Source organism: Tupaia chinensis, unplaced genomic scaffold (genome assembly GCF_000334495.1).
Source record: "Tupaia chinensis unplaced genomic scaffold, TupChi_1.0 Scaffold000259_1, whole genome shotgun sequence".
Classification (NCBI taxonomy): domain Eukaryota; kingdom Metazoa; phylum Chordata; class Mammalia; order Scandentia; family Tupaiidae; genus Tupaia; species Tupaia belangeri.
Genome location: NW_006159739.1, coordinates 1,648,183 through 1,669,795, shown reverse-complemented (window position 1 = coordinate 1,669,795; position 21,613 = coordinate 1,648,183). Strand labels below are relative to the sequence as shown.

Here is a 21,613-nt window from a genome sequence, read left to right as displayed (position 1 = left end):
CTCCCACATGACTGACTGCAGTTTAAGTTCTAGACCCGGTGGCTTGAAAATCACACCAGGTATGTGTACATACTTGTGCAAGATCCCAGGAGAAGAATGGAAGAGAAGGGACTGTGGCCTAAGTCACCTCCCCTCCCCTGGGGTGATTTCTCACTTTCCCTCTATTTCTGCCTCTGTCCAGCAAGTCTAAGACAAAACCTCTTTAAAAACAAAAACCAAAACAAACTAAGAAATGTAATAAAATTGTCAGAGAGCACCAAAAGTCCAGTAGAAGGTAGTGAACATTAATTCAGAGTTATGCTATTTGTGAGCCTAGCTTTAGGGCATTTTTTCCCAAAATAGACAGGGAATCTAAGTTAAATGACAGAAAAATGAATACAGAAGATAGCTGATGAATAAAAAGAAAATGGATCAATATATGAGAAGATCTAATGATGAAGAATAGTTGAAGTGGGAATATTTGAAAGAATGAGAAAAGTAAAAGAAAATATATTTCTCTGTATCCATCATTAGACTAAGAGAATGAAACACATCTATCTTGTATGCTTTAATAATAATCAGTGTATGGCAATAAAATAGGTATGAAGTATAAGCATGAAGGACCATGTACAAGGATATTTCTATAATGTAAGTAACAACTGATAAAACAGGAATGATCTAAATGTCCACCAAAGAAGAACAGCTAAATAAACTAGAAGTCTCTTGGTCTGAAACCGAGAGCTTCTACAGTCTCCTTAGCTATTAGAAAGTAAGTAAAAAACCACAGTAAGTCCAAGAGGAATGTACCACCCAGTTCAGGCAAACAGGAACCTCTCAGTTCCAGGCCTTTTAATTTAGCTTGCCAAGGCTACAATTAGAAAAGCCTCAGCAAATAATAAAGTATTTCTTTTGTTTTGTCTTCTCTGTGTATATTTTCATCAAGATTTCTAGAGATAGAAGAGAATTAGCACCTGGGACCAGCAGTTAGCGTAATGGCTATGTCGCTGGACTCCCATGTAGTGAACTATGGTTCGAGTCCCAGACCCGGTGGCTTGAAGTCACACCAGGCATGTGTGCATGTGTGCCCAAGATCCTGAGAGAACGGAGGAGAAGGGATTGTGACGTGGCCACTTCCCCTGGGGGGTGATTTATCGCTTTCTGACTCTCTCTCTTTCTGGCGAGCACACACGCCCTATAGCAAAAACCTCTCAAGAAAAACAAGAAGAGGGTTAGCACCTCAAATGCAAAATTCAACAATCCCAAGCCTTCACTATTTACTCTCACTCACTCAACAAATGTTTATTTGGTACATTCAATGTTCCAGATACTATGACAGGCATTGTACATACAAAGCTGAATCATAAAGATATGGATACTATCTTCATGGAGTTTATAAGAAGACACTGAATTTAACAGATAGAGTAAACAAATAAAACTTAATATATATCTCATTATGGATTATAATAAGTACAATTTGGAAAATATGGTGTTTACTGATCATCTCTTTGCTTATTCCTTATGTCAATTTAGAAACAGGATTTGGTTTCTTCTACTATTAGAAAAAAGTTCTATAGAAAAAAAGATATAATGTAAACTTACAGCTTCTCTGCCAATGAGTGGATAAAAAGGGGTACCAAAAAGCTTCCTTCCATTTATAAATGCCTTCATGATGAAATTTGTCACTATTAAAAAAAGGAAACAATAATGATGTAGACATTAATGTGTTCGTGTTTTAAAAGCAAGAAAATGCTGTATTTAAAACTTACTTTTTCTAGAAACTCCAGCACCAAGGTTATGATTCAAGTCAAAAGGGTCTAGAAAAAAGACATTTTATTTTTTAAATTAAGAATTCTGTTCACTGTGCCATAAAATATACTTATAGTCTTAAGTACAACCTAAGACTATACATAATCAGACTATACAAAGCCACAAATTACTCTTTTAAAATTATGAATTAAGGGATGGAAACTGAAAAAAAAAACAAGAAGAAGACTCTCCTAAATCATGTGTTTCAGTTTTCCCTTCAATTTCCATGGCCAAATTTTTGTTTTGCTCCTAAATAATGAAAGTTTAAATGATTACCTTCAATAGCAATGCATTTGGATGTCCACTGCTTCTCAAAAGTTGTCAACAGCTTTTTCTGCCGAATGCTAATTACATATTCCTTGAAATCAAACTCTTCAGTATAGAAGCGAAGAAGCCCCAACCAAAGCTCTCCTAATGATTCTGTGTTCTTTCCAAGTGAAGGTAAACGTTTTTTCTAGGAGAAGAGAAGAGAAGATCTATACTATCCAAAATATGTATGACAAATCCAAGTAAAATTATTAAATTATGCAAAACCTAACGTGTATCTAAGAGCATTCTATAACATAAAGACTAATAAAAAGTTACCAGTTCTTCAGTTTTATCAAAGAAAAAGGCATTCCATCCATCAACCATTCTCTGTGGAATCTGTTTTCCATCAAAGATCTGCATAAAACAATTAATTTTAAACTCATTAGATTTTGTTACCCAACCCAATGTCTCTACAATACCCTCACTTCATTTAGGGAATTTAAAGATGTATGGAAAGACCTCTTCCAGAAAAAATACATTAGGAATAATTTCAAGCCAAGTAATTTAACAAATAAAATATGTCTCAAAGTCTAAACTGGGAAGGAGATCTTAAGAGCATCACTTCCTCCAAATAACATTTTACGTCACTTGATAATACCGATTTGACCTATTAAAAGATATCCATTTATTAATCCAAAATTAATAAAGCAAAACTAAAGAAAGGAAAATGAAAATGGCAATTTCATCACAGAACCACAGATGTACAAATGCATAGTATATAACATCCACTGAATGTGCACCCAAAAGTAAATCAGTACACTTATTTTTTTGGGATCTAGTACCCCTTTAAACTTTTTTTTTTTCAATAAAGGTTTTTACCAAAAGGTGCATGCACTCACTGGAGAGACAGAGATAGTGAAAAGGAAAGTGAGAAATCACCCCCCAAGGGGATGGTCATGCTACAATCCCTTCTCCTCCTAGGATTTTGGGCATACATGCACAGCACTCAGTGATTTTTTAAAAAAATAATAATTTTTTTTTTTATTTATTCATTCACATTTTTTAAAATTTCACCAGAGAGAAACACACACACAGACACAGAGAGAGAGAGAAAGTAAGCCACCAGATCCGGGACTGGAACCGTGATGCTTACTCCTCTATTTCTTCTCTCTCTCTCTCTCTCTCTCTCTCTCTCTCTTTTTTAAAAGAGGTTTCTGCCTTAGGGCACATACACTCCCCAGAGAGAGAGAGATGGAGAGAGACAGTGAGAGTGAAAGAGAGAAATCACCTCTAAGGGGAGGATTGGCCATGCTTTAAATCCCTTCTTCTCTATTCCCCTCCCAGGATCTTGGGCATGCACGCATATGCACCTGGTGTGAGTTTTAAGCCACCAGGTCTGGGACTCAAACCACAGTCAGCCATGTGGGAGTCCGACAACATAACCACTACACCATCTGTTGGCCCCACTCTTGTATTTCTTTATCCTGTCAGGATTTGGGGCCCCCACACAAAAAACATGCACCTAGCATGTTTTTTCAAGCCACTGCATCTAAAATTAAAACCATGGTTAGCCATGTAGGATAAAGCTTTCTATGAATAGCATAGAAGAAATGGAATAAGACCCTCCCTTTTTTTAAGTTTAATTATTTTTTCTATGAGAGAGAAAAGACAGGCACCCTCACCAAGGTATTCACACCATCATCCACCCCCTATCCCAGCCTCAGCCAGCCATGATCACAGTCCCATATACACCCTTCATATACAGGGAGACCTCCAGATGCAAACCGGGGAACTTGCTATGGGGCTTCAGCATAGGAGTGTGCTACATTAACACTGTCCCATTGAGGCTGACCTGGGATCTACTACCTTTAACCAGTTAAATATATCAGATAAGGATAAAAAACACACTGGATGCTGATTTTTTTTTAATTAGGTGTCTTTCCCTGACATATTGAAACAAATTATACATTTATTATTATTATTAATTATGAGTAATATTCACAGTCCTATTTTTTTAAAGAGAGCAAGGAGAGAAGGAATGCTATTTTATAGAAGAAAAAGTGTCTCATGACATGATTTTAAGGATACAACTGACCTCCATAAGTAATATTGAGACTTTTTTCACAAAAGGAATTTCAAGAAAAAGATAAATAAAGCAGAAAGGTTCAACAGTTGAGAGGCAACAGACCTCATGTTTAGCCTGGGTCCTGCAGAACAGTGACTCTGGGAAATAAGATAATTCCCATAAGTTCTTAGTTTTCTCAGAGAAATGAGAATACTACGGTAGTTCACAAACTTTTTTTTAATCTATAGATTTCCTAAAACAAAACCTCCTCGGTGAGTAGAAAAACCATACACACCTCTATTTTTTTCTTTCTGATAACTGCCAAAGGGTGTGAGTGCTCACAGAGACAGAGAAAAGAGAAGAAATCACCCCTCTGAGAGACATGATCATGCCACAATCCCTTCTCATTATTCCATCCTATCAGGATTTTGAGTACCACACACACTTGGCCTGTTTTTCAAGCCTCTACAACCAGGATTCAGAGCACAACTGGCCACACATGATTTGGCTCACTTAACCTCTAGGTCATGGGGTCAGTCAACATACCACATCTTTGACCTGCTCTTCCCTCACTGCCTATCACTATCCCCCCCCAACACACACAAGCACACACACACATAGACACAGGCCCTGGAAAAGAGTTAAAAAACATTAGATAAAGTGGTCCCTATAGTCTTTTTCATTTGGAGGACAGTGATTTACAAAATTGACTACATGTCAAGCACCTACCATTTCATTCTCAGGTATAAATTCTTTGTGGGCAAGGAATGTATTTTATTTCTGGAGCCCAAAACTCTACAAGGCAAAGTTTGCAATACAGAATATAGGAGGTGGAAAAATCTTCAAAGAGTTCATAGAAAATGTATATTATAAAAAAACTATGCATGTATTTCAAAAATATTTTGGAACAAGGTAAATACACTTTTTTTTTTTTTAAAGATTTTTTGCCATAAGGATGCGCACACTTGCCAGAGAGAAACAGAGAGATGATGAGAGGCAAAGAGAAATCATCCACTAGGAGGGACGGCCACACCACAATCCCTTCTCCTAAGATTTCGGGAATACACACACAAGCACCTGCGTAATTTTCAAGCCACCAGGTCCAGGACTTGAAATACAGTCAGCCATATGGGAGTCAGCACTTTAATCACCATGCCAACTGCTGGCTGTAACAAACTCATATTTTAATTCCATTTTCTTTCTTTGCTTTTATCTTTTTTGAGAGAAAGAGAGAGAGATCTTTGCGATAGGGCCTGTGTGCTTACCAGAGAGACAGAGAGAGACAGAAAGTGAGAATTCACCCAGCAGGGGGATGACCACACCACAATCCCTTCTCCTCCATTCTCCTCTTGGGATCTTAGGCATGCATGCGCATGTGCCCAACATAAGTTTTAAGCCACCAGGTCTAAGACTTGGGACCAGCAGTTGGCGTAATGGCTATGTTGACCACAGTTTGAGTCCTGGATCTGGTGGTTTAAATTCATGCCAGGCGTGTGTGCATGCATGCCCAAGGTCCAGAGAGGAGAATGGAGGAGAAGGGATTGCAGTGTGGCCATCCCTCCTGGGGTGTTATTCTTGCTTTCTGTCTCTCTCTGACTTTCTGGCAAGTGCACACACCCTATAGCAAAAACCTCTCAAAAAAAAAAAAAAAAAAAAAAGCCACCGAGTCCAGGACTCAAACCACGGTTGACAACATGGGAGTCCAGTGACGTTATCATTACGCCATCTGCTGGTCCCTTAATTCCATTCTCTACAAACTTCCAGAAGTTAGAACTTAATGTATTTCATTCAACATGTTCATTGAATGAGTATATTTATTCTGTAACTTAAATAAAGGTCAATTTTCCAGGGACTTTTATCTTTTCATATAACTTAAACAAATATAATTCCTAAAACTTATCTAGCATAAGTTCTGACATTTCAAAAAAAGAAAACGTGGGACCAGCAGTTAGCATAATGGCTATGTCGCTGGACTTCCACGTGGTCGACCGCAGTTAGAGTCCCGGACCCAGTGGCTTAAACTCACACCGGGCGCGTGTGCCTGCTGTGCCCAGGATCCCGAGAGGAGAATGGAGGAGAAGGGATTGTAGTGTGGCCATCCCCTCTGGGGGGTGATTTCTCACTTTGTATCTCTGTCTGTCTGGCGAGCACACGCGCCCTATAGGAAAAAAAAAAACCTCTCCAGGAAAAGAGAAAACATGACAGCTGGGCGATAACAGATAATAATATCTAATGCAAAACACATGAGTTCCTACCTTCAAAAAAACCCCAAAAAACAAAGGTTTTAGAGGCTGAAGCATATTATTATTATTCTTTTTTAGAGAGAGAGATTTTTGCTATAGGGCACATGCGCTCGCCACAGAGACAGAGACACAGAGACAGAAAGTGAAAAATTACCCCTCGGGGGGATGGCCGTGCCACAATCCCATCTCCTCCATTCTCTTCTCAGGATCTTGGGCACGCACACACACACACACCTGTCATGAGGTTTAAGCTACTGGGTTAGGGACTCGAATCACAGTCGACTACATGGGAGTCCAGCGATGTAACCATTATGCCATCTGCTGGTCCCTGAAATATAATATTTTATTCTTAAGGATTTGGATGCTGTGGCCAGCAGGTGGTGTAGTGATTAAGGCGCTGGACCCTCACATGGTTGACTGTGGTTCAAGTCCCAGACCCGGCAGCTTCAAATTCACACTGGACACATGTGCATGTGTGCCAAAATCCCAAGAGGAGAATGGAGGATAAGGGACTGCAGCATAGCTATTCCCCTAGGGGAAATGGCTTTCTGTCTTTCTGGTGAGTGTACATGCCCTAAGGCAAAAATCTCTTAAAAAAAAAAATTTGGATGCTATTACAAGTATTCTGTGCTTTGTAATACAGATTTATTTATGTACCAAATACTAAAATAAAACAAGCTTTAGACCTTGATTCTTTTAAGAGCATTCTTACTTTTGAGTAACAATCTTGATTAGAACACAACTGTGTTAGCTGGTAACATAACAAGAGGACTTGTGAGTCCTGGAAAGTGTTTAATTAACTCAATTTGCCTATTCTTTTGAACTTTCATGTGTCTGATTCTCCACTGTTTTAGCTCTCAGGAGCACTAAAGCTATCCTCTCTCAGATCCATGCATAATCTCGTATTTTCTTTTTTCTCACTCTCCCGCCACTCTCCTGCAACCCCGTTCTTCCTCTCGCCAATGAACCTCCACTTAGCACTAAGCTCTCTCTAAATCCTCACCAAACAAGTCAACATATTTGTATTAGAAGCGACTCTGAACATTTCTATACTTACTTTCATACTTTATTGTAATATTTAGTATGTACTGCTAAATTTAAGTTGTACTATTTTATGATCGTAGTAAAATACATGTAACATAAAATTAGCCATCTTAGATGTACAGTTCAGTGGCTTAAGTACACCAGTCCTGTTTTGTTACCATCATTCATTAATAGAATTCTTTGAATCTTGTAAAACTAAAACTCTGTACCCATTAAACTATAACTTCTCATTCTCCGCACACAACTCCTGGCAACCACCACTCTATATTCTGCCTGAAAAACAAATTTGACTACTCTAGGTACCTCATATAGACAAAATCAAATAGTATTTGTCTTTCTGCAACTTGTATATTTCATTCAGCATAATGTCCTCAAGGTCCATCTATTAAATTGCAATTTTGTTTAAAAGAGATTTTTGCTACAGGATGCCTGCACTCACTGGAGAGACAGAAAGCTAGAAATCACCCACCAGGGGGGATGACTATGCCACAATCCCTTCTCCATTCTCCTCTTGGTATTTTGGGCACACACACACACACACATGCACCTGGCCTGAGTTTTAGACTGCTGAGTGTGGGACTTGAATCGTGGTTGACTAGGTGGGAGTCCAGCAATGTAACCACTACAGCATCTGCTGGTCCCTTCAATTGCAATTTTTAAGATGACATAGGTTAATGTAACATAAAATTTCATAAAGTCAAGTATGAGCAACACTCCTAAGTCTATTTTAGTATTAATTTTTGTGTGGAAATTTGCTTTTTACTTATGATTATTTACTAGAGTACAGCAAAAATCTTCTGCTTATAAAAGTCCTCTTGACCTAAAGAACATTACATTGTTAAACATCCAAAAAAACACTCATAGCTGAACCCTAATTACTACAGTCACGTAAAGTCAGATTCTAATACAAATGGAGCCAGAGATCATTAGCTTCATTGAACATATCCTTACCCTCAAAAGATAATCAATGCCAATGACCAATACTTAAATGATGACACAGCAATGGATAATGGGGTCCCAATTGACAACCAAAAAAGGCCAGATGCAAACATCCCATATCATCAGTCTATATGTGTAACAAAGTTCCCCACAATCGGAGCTCATTATGATGGGAAACATGCCATGAACTGTCTCTCATTTTATCAATCACTGCCTATTAAGCAAATAATGGGAGATTTTTGAAATTTAATGTGGCAATCCTACTTACATTTTTCCAATAATAATATTACTAATGCTACTAATAATAATTATAACAGTAAAAATAACAATAAAAGTAACCACTGTTTATGAAAGCCTGTTTAGGACATACTAGAACATACATTCAAAGTCATTCCATGTCTCTGGTTACTACCAATATTAAAATAACAGTAATGTTACTACTATTTCAAATTTATTCATCCATTTATTATTATTTTTTTAATTCAACCAAAGAGAGAGAGAGAGAAGAAGTGAGAAAGTAAGCTACCAGGTCCAGGACTTGAACTGTGGTCGGCCATGTGGGAATGTCCAGCGCCTTAACCACCACACCACCTGCTGGTCCCATTACTATTATATTTTTACTAATGATAAAACTCAGACATGTGAAGGTCAGGCAGCTTATATAAAGGCCAAATATCAGAACTAGGATTCTGACTAGTTCTGACTCTCTTTTCTTTATTTCATGCTACCTCAATGACTCCAAAGACACAATTAATGAGAGAACACAAACCAACATAAAAACAAAATTTGTGACTGGGACCAGCATTTAGTGTAATGGCTATGTCGCTGGACTCCCACGTAGTCAACCGCGGTTTGAGTCCCGGACCTGGTGGCTTAAACTCACGCCGGGCACGTGTGCGTACATGCCCAAGATCCCAAGAGGAGAATGGAGGAGAAGGGATTGTGGCATGGCCATCCCCCCTGGGGGGTGATTTCTCGCTTTCTGTCTCTCTGTCTGGCGAGCGCACACGCCGTATAGCAAAAACCTCTCCAAAAAAAAAGGAAAAAAAAATTTGTGGCCCATTATTATTAATCATGGTATTTCATCAAAATAGCAAACTGGCAAATGTTACTACTGGTACTATCATGCATAAGATACTCAAATTTAAAGCCTAAACAACAATTAGACCAATACAGAGAGTGATGTTGGTCATGGGAAGCCTATCAAATTCATGGCAAATTTTATATTCTACAGTGAAGAACATTATTAAAAAAAAAAAAAAATCACCAACAACTAGGCTAAAAAACAAAAAAAGAGAAAGGACATAAACGACTGATACCAGAAATGAAAAAGAGAACATCAATACATAACATTAAAAGAATAATAAAGCAATACTATGAATAACTCTTGGCCCACAAATTTGATAATCAAATATGAAACAGACCAATTCCTTAAAAAGATATAATCTACTAAATGCACACAAGAAACAACCTATAAATAGGCATAAATGTATTAAAAATATTGAACCAATAATTAATAACCCTTAATAATAATTAATAAAAATGAAAGCACAAGACCTATATAGGTTCACTAGTGAATTCTAACAAACATTTAAGGAAGAAATTGAAGCAATTCTCTACAAGCTAGTTCAGAAGTTAGAAAAATAAGGGGCCAGCAGGTGGCAGGTGGTAAAGGACTACCACATGGCCAACTGTGGTTTGAGTCCCGGACCTGGTGGTTTGCTTTCTCACTTACTCTCTTTCTTAAGTGAGTGCATATGCCCTATAGCAAATTTTAAAAAGTAATAATAATAAATTAAATAAATAATTTCTTTTTAAAGAAAAAGTTAGAAAAAGATATACTTTCTAATTTAAGGCCAGCACTATCCTCATACCAAAACCAGACAAAAATATTGCAAGAAAACTGAAGACCAATATCTCTCCTGAACAAACATGTAAAAACCCACCCTCCCTCCAAATAATAGCAAATCAAATCCAACAATGTATAAAGCGAGTTATACATCAAGAACAAGTGAGATTTATCCCAAGTATGCAAGGCTAGTTTAACAACTGAATATAAAAAATTTACACATCAGGACCAGCAGTTGGCATAATGGCTATGTCGCTGGACTCCCATATAGTCGATTGCGTTTCGAGTCCCAGACCCAGTGGCTTAAACTCATGCCAGGCACGTGAGTGTGTGTGTGTGTCCAAGATCCCAAAAGGACAAGGGAGGAGAAGGGATTGCAATGTGGCCATCACCCCTGGGAGGTGATGTCTTGCTTTCTGTCTCTCTGTCTCTGTCTTTCTGGCAACCACCCTATAGCAAAAACCTCTCAAAAAAAAAAAATTACACATCAATAGGCTAAATAAGAAAAGTCACATGATCATATCCATAGATAAAGAAAGACTTGACAATCCAACAACTACTCATGATAAAAAAACTCTCAATAATTTAGGAATAGAGGGAATTTTCTCAAGTTTATGAAGAATAAAATCCCTCCAGATAACATATTATTGGTGAGAAACTATAAGCTTTCCCACTAATATCAGGGACAAGGCAAAGATGTCCCCTCTTACCACAACTTTCCAACATCTGGAACGTCCTAACTAATGTGAATGCTGGAGGTCCTAGGTAATGCAATAAGACAAGAAAAGTAAATAAAAGGTTACAGTTTGGAAAGGAAGAAATAAAGCTGCATTTCTTTGATTCTCATTGACATAGAGAATCTAAAAAGAAACAACACCAACCCAAAAACTGGGAACTAATAAGCAGTTAAGCCAAGGCTGCAGGCTAGAAGGTTAATGTACAAAACCCAACCCTTTCTTATATACAAGCAATGAACAAGTTGACTATGAAATTAAAAGTGCATACTATTTACATTAGCACCCAAAATTTTTTAAATACATAGATATAAATCTGACAAAATATGCATAAAATTGTAAATACATTTACAAAATTCTGATGAACAAAATTAAAGAATGAAATAAATTGAGAGTTATGAGTTCATGGATGGAAAGATTTTATATTGTCAAGTGTCCATTTTTCCTGATTTGATCTATAGAATCCATGCAATCTTAATCAAAACCCCAGTAAGTTACTTTGTGAATATCAACAAACTGATTCTAAAAGTTTATGCAGAGAGACAAAAGAAACATAAAATCAACACAATATTGAAGGAGAAAAACAAATATAGAGAACAGCCAATACAACTTCAAGACATATAAAAAAGCTATGGTGAAACCAGCAGAAGGTGTAATGATTACATTGCTGGACTCCCACGTAGTCAAATGTGGTCTGAGTTCTGGACCTGGAGGCTTAAAACTCATGCCTGGCATGTGTGCCTACAGAAAAAAATTACACAATCAACTCATGCCAAAATCCTAAGAGGAGGGTGGAGGAGAAGGTACTGCGATGTGGTCACCCTCCCTGGTGGGGAGTAATTTCTTGCTTTCTGTCTCTGTCTCTCCAGCAAGCGCATACACCTTATAGCAAAATAATCTCTGTTAAAAAAAATAAAAAGCTATGGTAATAAATAAAGTTTACTACTGGCAAAAGAACAATCAAATAAATAAATAGAACAGAGAGCTCAAAAATAGATTCATATAAATACAGGCAATTTATCTTTGACAAAGGTGTAAAGGCAATAAAATGATCTAAAAATAGTCATTTTTTAAAATGGTGCTAAACTTGGACACCCACATGCAAAAACATGAATCCAGACATAGACCTCACACCATTCACAAAAATGGGTCATAGACCCAAATGTGAAATACCAAACTATAAAACTCCTACAAGATTATACAGGAGAAACCTAGACGACTCAAATATAGAGATGACTTTTTAGATACAACCCCAAAGGAACAACCCATGAAACAAACAACTGACAAGCTGCATTTCTTTAAAGTGAAGTATTCTGCTCTGTAAAAGATGATTGTCATAAGAATGAAAAAACAAACCACAAACTGGAGAAGTGTGGGAAGCTGCGCACCAGCGAGTCTGCTGAAGTTTCTCAGAGAGCAAACAGTTACCATGATTGGTTCCCTTCCAAAAACCTGACCTTCGAAACCTTGCTCTGATTGATCACTAGAATCCCTCAAATTTGCATATCCTGCACCTCATGATTGGTCCAAAAGCAACCAATCATAACCCACCGTTAACAACCAATCAGGGCCCACCGTTAACAACCAATCAGGGCCCACCGTTAACAACCAATCAGGGCCCACCGTTTGCAACCCACCACAGTGTATATAACCACGATGCCTGGCCCACAGTAGCCAGACGACGACGACGACCAGGAAGACGACAACAGAAGAGCCTGAAGAGCTGAAACACCGCGCAGTCTCCAGACGACCCTGAAGATCCTGAAGAGCTGACACTGCATCGTCTCCAGACGACCTGGGAGACCCTGAAGAGCTGTAACACTACATCGTCTCCGGACGACCCTGAAGAGTTGTGATACCGCGTCGCGGCCAACAGAAGACGCCGCGACCCTTAAGAGTTGTGACACTGCGTCGTCTCTGTGCTGTACCGTGCTGCCCACAATAAACAGACGACGCTGTCGTCTCCGTGCTGTAACACTACGCTGCTTGCCCCGGCTCTCACTCCTTCACTCAAGAAACCCGTTCGGCTGTCCCCCCGGGTCGGGACAGAGAAGATATTTGTAAAAGACTCATCTGATAAATGCCTATTATGCAAAATATACAAAGATCTCTTAAAACTTGATGGTAAGAACAATCTGTTTAAAAAAATGAGCCAAAGACCTTAACATACACCTTACCAAAAATGATACATGAATGTCAAATAAGCCTACGAAAAGATGCTTCACATCATATGCAATAAGGAAAATGCAAATTAAAACAATAATGAATGGGCCAGGTATTGGCAGTGATATCACAACTGAATCCATAAGGGAAGGGTCCTAGGTTCACATCCCAGGACCTCCCTGAGCATGGTAGGCATGTGCACACATCTGTGATCAAACGAGCAGAGACTAGGGGTAGATTACAGCATGAAGACCCTTTGAGGGGTGGCTGTCTCTCTTTGTATGTGTGCGTGTCTCCCTGTCTCTCATTGAGAAAGTAAATAAATAACAATAAAATAACATTACACATCTAACAGAAAAGGCCAAAATCCAGGATACTGACAACACTTAATGTTAGCAAACATAGGGAAAAATAAGAACGCTCATTCATTATTGGTGGGAATGTAAAATGGAACAGTCAACACTCATTCATTTTTGGTGGGAACGTAAAATGGCACAGTCACAAGAGAAGACAGTTTGGCAATTTTTTACAAACTAAACATACTTTTAGATATCACCAGTAATCCCAATCAATATTTACCCAAGAGTTTTGAAAATTATATCCACATAAAAACCTACACATAGATGTTTATTATTTTACTAATTTATAACTGCCAATTTGGAAGCAACCAAGATGTCTTTTAGGAGGTAAAGAGACAAAATATAGTACACTCAGACAATAGAATTTTTCTTTTTTTTTTTGGAGAGGTTTTTGCTATAGGGCACATGTGCTCACCAGAAAGACAGAGACAGACAGAGAGACAGAAGGCGAGAAATCACCCCCCAGGGAAGATAGCCACACCGCAATCCTTTCTCATCCATTCTCCTCTCAGGATCTTGGTAATGCACACATATGCACCCAGCATGAATTTAAGCCACCGGGTCTGGGTTGACTACATGGGAGTCCAGCAACATAGCCATTACACCAACTGCTAGTCCCCAGACAAATAGAATATTATTCAGAACTTAAAAAAAAAAATTCAGAAACAAAAAAAAAAAAAAAAAAAGGCAATCAAGGCATCCATATTACTGAGTGAAGAAAAGTCAATGTGAAATACTACCTACTACATCATTCCAATTAAATGATACTCTGGAAAAGACAAAACTACAGAGATACACACACAAAAAATCAGTGGTTGCGGGAACCAGCAGTTAGCGTAATGGCTATATTGCTGGACTCCCACATAGTCGACCGCGGTTCGCGTCCTGGACCCAGTGGCTTAAAACTCACGCCGAGCACGTGTGCGTGCGTGCCCAAGATCCCGAGAGGAGAATGGAGGAGAAGGGATTGTGGCATGACCATCCCCCCTGGGGGGTGATTTCTCGTTTTCTGTCTCTATGTCTCTCTCTGTCTGTCTGGCAAGCGCACACGCCCTATAGTGAAAACCTCTCAGAAAAAAAAAAAAAAATCAGTGGTTGCCAGGGACCAGGAGAAACAGGATGACTAGGCAGAGCATAAGGGAATTTATTTATTTTTTTTTTGGAGAGGTTTTTGCTATAGAGCATGTGTGCTCGCCAAAAAGACAGAGAGAGACAGAAAGCGAGAAATCACCCCCCAGGGGGGATGGTCATGCCACAATCCCTTCTCCTCCATTCTCCTCTAGGGATGTTGGGCATGCACACACACACACCCAGCATGAGTTTAAGCCACCGGGTCCAGGACTCAAACCGTGGTCGATTACATGGGAGTCCAGTGATGTATCCACCACGCCAGCTGCTGGTCCCCATCTATTGTTTTTTTAAAAGAGATTTTTGCCTTAGGGAGCATACATTCACCAGTGAAAGAAACAGTGAGAGGGAAAGTGAGAAATCACTCCCCAGAGGGGATGATCATGCACAATCCTTTCGCCTCCATTTTCTTCCTGGGATCTTAGGTCTACACACACACATCTGGCATGATTTTCAAGTCACCAGGTCTGGGACTTGAACCACAGTTAGCTATGTGGGAGTCTAATAACGTAACCCCTATGCCATCTGCTGGCCCCTCATCTATTCTAAAAGAAATATCACTTTAATGGGGTTGATGAGGGAGGGTACGTATGTGTGGTGGCAGGGGCCAAAGGGGAAATCTGTACTGTCCTCTCAATTTTGCTACTTAAACCTATTCTGAAAAAAAAAAAAAAGACTTTCAGAGCCAGCAGGTGGCCTGGTGGTTAAAAGTGCCGGACTCCCACATGGCTGACCACGGTTAAAGTTCTGGACCAGGTGGCTTGCTTTCTCACTTTCCCTCTTGGGCTCTTACTCTCTCTGTCCCTCAAATTAAAAATAAACAGATAAATAAAGTTAAATAAAATAATAATAAATAAAGGATTTAAAAACACACACACATGCACACACACAAAACCCAGTGAAGATTTTCTTAAAATTAAAATTTTAAGAAATTAACATTTTTCTGCTAGGGAGAGATATTTAAATTTTTATTTCCCTTCCATTTTTGAAGAGGGAAGGAAATGCTATTAAAATCACATATCACCAGGGCCGGCAGGTGGCATGGTGGTTGAGGGTGCAGGACTCCCACATGGCTGACTACGACTGGAGTCCCAGACCTGACAGCTTGCTTTCTCGCTTTCTGTCTCTCTGGCTCTCTCACACTCTCACTCTGTCCCTCTCTGGTAAAATTCAAATAAATAAAATGAATAAATATAGTTAGCCTTAAAAAAATAATAAAAACTTCTAAAAAGAAAAACAAACAAGTCATCCATTAGAATTTTTTAAAACTTACTAAGGCCAACTGGCACGTAAAATATGGCTTGCTGTTCTCTGATCTCCTTTGCCATCACTATCAATTATTACATGAAATCCAAACATGCAGTTTTCCAAAAATTCTGATGTTTCTTGACCTCAAAATAGTCACTCTTCTAAGAAATCAGAATAAGGGGGCTAGCAGCAATGGCTATGTGGCTGAACTTCCATGTAGTCAACCGCAGTTCGAGTCCCAGACCTGGTGGCTTAAACTCACATGGGGCACGTGTGCGTGCATGCCCAAGATCCCGAGAGGAGAATGGAAGAGAAGAGATTGTGGTGTGGCCATCCCCCTGGGGGGGTGATTTCTTGCTTTCTATCTCTCTGTCTCTGTCTGTCTTTCTGGTGAGAGCACATGCCCTGTAGCAAAAACCTCTACAAAAAAAAAAAAAAAAAAGAAAGAAAGAAAAGAAATCAGAACTAGATCCTCCCAAATGCCTACAAATCCACTCTGTGTCAAAAATCAGTAAGATCTGATGGACAGTTAAAAACTCCTTTGTACTCTGTGTCACCAATTCTGAGTTAGTATGAGTATAATCTGTTTATCTCAATATGTATTCACATGCTTACTGCAATTAACATAACTTTAGAAGAGAGGAAGGGGACCAGCATTTGGCATAATGGCTATGTTGCTGGATTCTGATGTGATCGACTGTAGTGAGAGTCCTGGATCCGCTGGCTTAAACTCACGCCGGGCGCGCGTGTGTGCATGCCTAAGACCCCAAGAGGAGAAAGGACAAGGGATTGCGAGGTGGCCACCACACCCCCAGGGGGTGATTTCTCACTTTCTGTCTCTCTGTCTCTGTCTTTCTGACGAGTGCATGCACCCTATAGCAAAAAAAAAACAAAAAACAAACAAACAAACAAAAAAAACCCCTCATAAACCAAAAAAAAAAAAAAGAAAAAGAGAGGAAGAAGAGTTTTCTCAGGTTTGTTCAATTTCCTTGGGTTTGTTCACAACCAAAAGTCCTAAGATTGATTAAAGGACACACAGGGATAAATCAAAATTCATTGCCAGGCAGAAGGAGGGACAATGTTCCAGAAAGAAAAAAAAAACTTACATACTTGTAAGTTCATGAAGTTACAAACTTCATATTCATCTGCCTCATTCTAGGACTGAAAATCAAAATTGTTACAAAAGATTCAGTGGTTTTGTTTATCCAATAATCTTTTGATAGTCTCTATTCTCACATAATACATTTTTTCAAATGTTTATTGTTTAATCCTTCATGATGTTATGAATTAAATAGTATCTTCTTTGTTTTGGCCCACTGCTTTCGCATAAACTACATTACAGTTTTCTTAAATACCTACCTCTTGTAGAACTGGAATAACAGGTGGCTTTCTCTGCTGTAAAAAGTACAGCACCATAAGGATATATGCATATGAAGATAAACTTCCCCTGGAAGCATCTCCAATGTCACACCGCTTAAAAAAAAAGAAAGAAAGAAAAAGAAAAAGGTTGAAAACAAAACTTCAGAAGCTTATTCAATGTAGAAGTATTAACTACTTTGAGACACTATTTTTTTTAAACTCATCAAATTGGCAAAAAGCCAAAACGTCAATAACAAACTACTAAACAGTTAAACAGGGTTATGGGGCAGGGGGGAACAACTGTTAAACAGACTATGGGAAACAGCACTTTCACACATTATGGGTGAAAGTAAATTAATCGAAACTCTATGAAAAACAGTTTGACAATATCAAAATTACATAAGCACATTTCCTCTGACCTATTAATTCTTCCAAAGAACTTATGTAAACACACTAAAAAAATGTGTGAAATGACTAAACAAAAAGTTTCTTTATTGTAGCATTGTTGTAAAAGCAAAAGGATTAAAAAACAAGTTTAGGTTCATTAGTAAAGCACAGTTTTAAAAAATTGGGGAGACTCCACATAATGGAATAATAGGCTCCCATTAAGAAAGAACAAGGATGGGGCCGGCAGCCGGAGTGGTGGTTACAGGTACTGGACTTCCGCATGGTCGACTGCGAATTGAGTCCCAGACCTGGCAGCTTGCTTTCTCTCTCTCTGGTCAAATTAAAATAAATAAATAAATAAATCTAAATAAAATAATTTTAAAATAATAATAATAAAAAAGGAAGAACAAGAAAGCACTTAGCATAGTAAAAGGAAATAACTTCTAAGATCTATTCCTAAGTGAGAAAAGCTAAGAGCAGAACGTTTTCACTGTGTCTATACCTGTAATAAAAATTAGGTAGGGGAACCAGCAGTTAGCGTAATGGCTATGTTGCTGGACTCCCACGTAGTCGACCGCGGTTCGCATCCCAGACCCGGTGGCTTAAAACTCACGCCGGGCGCGTGTGCATGTGTGCCCAAGATCCCGAGAGGAGAATGGAGGAGAAGGGATTGCAGCGTGACCATCCCCCCTGGGGGGTGATTTCTCGCTTTCTGTCTCTATGGCTCTCTCTGTCTGTCTGGCGAGCGCACGCGCGCTACAGTGAAAAATCTCTCCAAAAAAAAAAAAAAAAATTAGGTAAGAAATGTATTTGTTTTTACTGGCCTATTTTTGCAAACACCGAGTTACTTCTAACATTGCCTACCTCCAGCAAGAGGTACTCAAGGGCTAAGAGAGGTGTAGAAGAGAGATTTTCCATTTTTCACCATAAATCCCTTTAAACCTTTTAAATTCTGAACATTAATATTTTGGCTGTTCAGAAAGGTAAAATTCAGCCAGCTCTAAGGCCTGATAATTAAGGCAGCCATATCTCCCAGATGGATAACTGTGTAGTCTGAGTCCTAGGGCTAGTGAAGTATGCCAGGCATGTATGTGCTCATGCCCAAAATCCCAAAAGGAGGGAAAGACTGAGAAAGGATTGTGGTGTGACTTTGTCCAATTTAAGAGTACTTTCTCCTTCTGTCTCTCTGGTGAGTACACATAACCTCTATGAAAAAAAATTTTTTTTTAATCCTGAAAGAATCATCAAATACTTCTCCCCTTGAGCAAGGATTTAGCTCATATATAAAGGGGAAAGGTATGATTTCTGACATAAACCACTTGGTTTCATTACCAAAACTCCACATAGTTACAACAAATCATCCTGTTATTTTGTGAGGTAAATCTAGAAAAGTAGCTACATCAAGTTTTATATGTAGCATATGCCTACATGCTATCCTTTTCTAAAATAGCCTTTCCAGAAAAGCGTGTATAGAAAGATCTGACAAATATGCTGCCCTGATAGAAAGACTGAAGTTTGTCAAGAGTAGCAGATGGTGTAATGGTTATGTTGCTGGACCATGTAGTCGACCACAGTTTGAGTTCCAGACCTGGCAACTTAAAACTCATGCCAGGTGCGTGTGCATGTGTGCCCAAGATCGGGAGAGAAGAATGGAGAAGGGACTGCAGTGTGACCATCCCCTTTGGGGGGTGATTTCCCCCTTTCTATCTCTCTGCCTCTGTCTCTCTGGCAAGGGTATGTACACTATAGGAAAAATCTCTCTCTCAAAAAAAGACTGAACTTTGTAAAATGAAAGTCTGACCAAGTTATTCCCTTGCTAAAACTGTACACTAACACACATTCATAAAGCTATCTGTTCATTGATCAGTTGCCATAAAGCAGGCACTAAACTGAACTAGGCAATCAGAGGTCCTTGCCATCATGAAATTTACAATTCTGTTTTCTTATTATAGAACTATGTCATAAGTGTTCAAACAGAAGAATACAGTTACACTAGTATTATTTTGTTTTCTTTGTCAGAAAAATTTGATAAATCTAAATATCAGATTTCCTAACCCTGAGATTCTTTTTCCTTTTCTTTTCCACTAAAAAAATATTTTATTCACATGTGCATCTTAGAAGCAATCTTAGCTGAAAAGTGATGGAATATAATAAAGGTGTGCAGCTCTAATCATAATTTATATACCCCAATGCATTTAAGTTTAAGTTAATCTGTGCCAATATGGATATATTTTCCTTTTCATAATATATAGCAGCATATTTTCTTTTAAAGCCATCACATATATATTTCAGGCACATTATAGAAATTAGGTGACTTAAAGAATATAAATAAAAAATCATAAGTAAGTAGTTAATGCAGATATACATATTCAGAAAACAATTCTGATATGACTTAAAAATCAATACAGCATCCTTTTCATCCCCATTTTCCTTATCAGGTAGGTTCTGGGCCCCTGGGTCCACCTTTTTCTTTGGTAACTGGATTAACACCATCTGGAAATTTTTCTAGTGGTTCCTTCTCTAAACTGGAATCTTCTGGTGCATCAAAACGACCTTCTGGTAACTATGGTTTCTTAAGAGATTGTTTGACAGGTTCAGGGTTTCTTTCTTGAGAAGAACTTGTTTTCCTCAAAGAATGACACAGGAGGCATGAGCTTGCCGCTCTCCTAGCTGAGGCCAGGATGTGGCCAAACAGCCAAGCAAGCCCAGATGCAGTCATGGCACTGACTCTTCTTTTTCTTTCTTTCTTTCTTTTTTTTTTAAAAGAGGCTGCATGCTCTCACTAGAGGAAGTCAAAGCACGCCTCATGGGGACACTGTCACATCATAATCCCTTCTTTTACATTTCTCTATCCTGTTGGGATCTTAGGCCTGCGCACGCACACACACACACCTGGCATTATTTTCCAGGGCCAGGGTTTGAACCGTGCCACCATCCATGTGGAATCTGGCTGCCTTAACCACAAACCATAGATTCAGCCCAGAGATTCTTTAAAGGCTGCTATGCCAATTTCCGTATCTGGGTTGAAAATCATCAAGGCTGTAAGAAATTTTACTACTGAAAAACTGATTAGTGGGTTGGCTGCACATGAGAATAGAGCACACAATGAAAAAACCAAGAGCCACTGTACACTGGTGCCAGTGGGTGGCATGGTGGTGAAGCAGCCTGAAAGTCACACTGGATGCTTGTGCATCATGCCCAAAATTCCAAAAAGGGATTGTGGTGTGACCATCCTCCCAAGGGGTGATTTCTTACTTTCCCTCTCTCTGTCTCTCTGGTGAGGGCACGCACCCTATGGAAAAAACCTAATAAAACAAAACAAAACAAAACAAAACACTGTACCTTAACAGTATAAATTCAATCTATCCAATATGTCTTTTTAAAAAAGCTTACATAAACAAAACTGAGACAATACCTTTCATAAGTCTAATATCGGTATGTTTAACTTTAATTATGAATATTATAAAAAAGCAAGTCATTAACTTTTTCATAAATACCTTAGCAAACACTTTCATCGTATATCCCAAGTACTGTACTCTAGGATCAATAGCTGCGTAAGTAGCTAGCATTCTTGTGTTATGTTGAGCCTGAAAAATAATTACATATTTGAAAGCATTTCAAATTTCTTAAATTTACAAATCACATAAAAAGATATAATCCAAATAGAACAAATATATAGATGTGTAACTTGAAATACCTAATAAGTCAAAAAAAAAAAAAAAACCCTTCGATCTGAAGGAAATATCAAAACTTTGATAAAATACTTTATCTTCGTGCTGCTCATAGTTGAAAGTTTTAAACATAAAAGTACAGTCAGGAGCCAGTCATTGGCATGGTAGTTGGGATGGCTGGATCCCACATGATCAATTATGCAGTTCAAGTCCCAGACCTGGCAATTTGAAAAACATGCTAGGTCCATGTGTATGTACCTGAAATCCTGAGAGAAGAAAGGAGGAGAAGGAGTTGTGGCATGGCCATCTCTCCTAAGGGATGCTTTTTCACTTTCCCACTCACTCTCTTTCTTTCCCTGGCAAGCCTATACCCTATAACAAATTTATATA

At 38.6% G+C, this 21,613-nt stretch overlaps 1 protein-coding gene and 1 pseudogene across 12 annotated transcripts in view; both read right to left on the bottom strand.

Annotated features, from left to right (window-relative positions):
- Nucleotides 1-21,613, bottom strand: part of TUT4 (terminal uridylyl transferase 4) — a 210,706-nt gene that overhangs the window by 24,923 nt on the left and 164,170 nt on the right. For all 12 annotated transcript variants that reach the window (XM_014588140.2, XM_014588142.2, XM_027772234.1 and 9 more), the window contains 6 exons: nt 21,050-21,139; nt 17,166-17,279; nt 2,371-2,448; nt 2,062-2,239; nt 1,746-1,793; nt 1,579-1,661 (listed from right to left, as the gene is read on the bottom strand). In XM_014588140.2, coding sequence (XP_014443626.1) covers nt 1,579-1,661; nt 1,746-1,793; nt 2,062-2,239; nt 2,371-2,448; nt 17,166-17,279; nt 21,050-21,139 — 591 coding nt within the window. The remainder of the gene's footprint in view (nt 1-1,578; nt 1,662-1,745; nt 1,794-2,061; nt 2,240-2,370; nt 2,449-17,165; nt 17,280-21,049; nt 21,140-21,613) is intronic.
- Nucleotides 19,945-20,407, bottom strand: LOC102491703 (succinate dehydrogenase assembly factor 4, mitochondrial pseudogene; annotated as a pseudogene).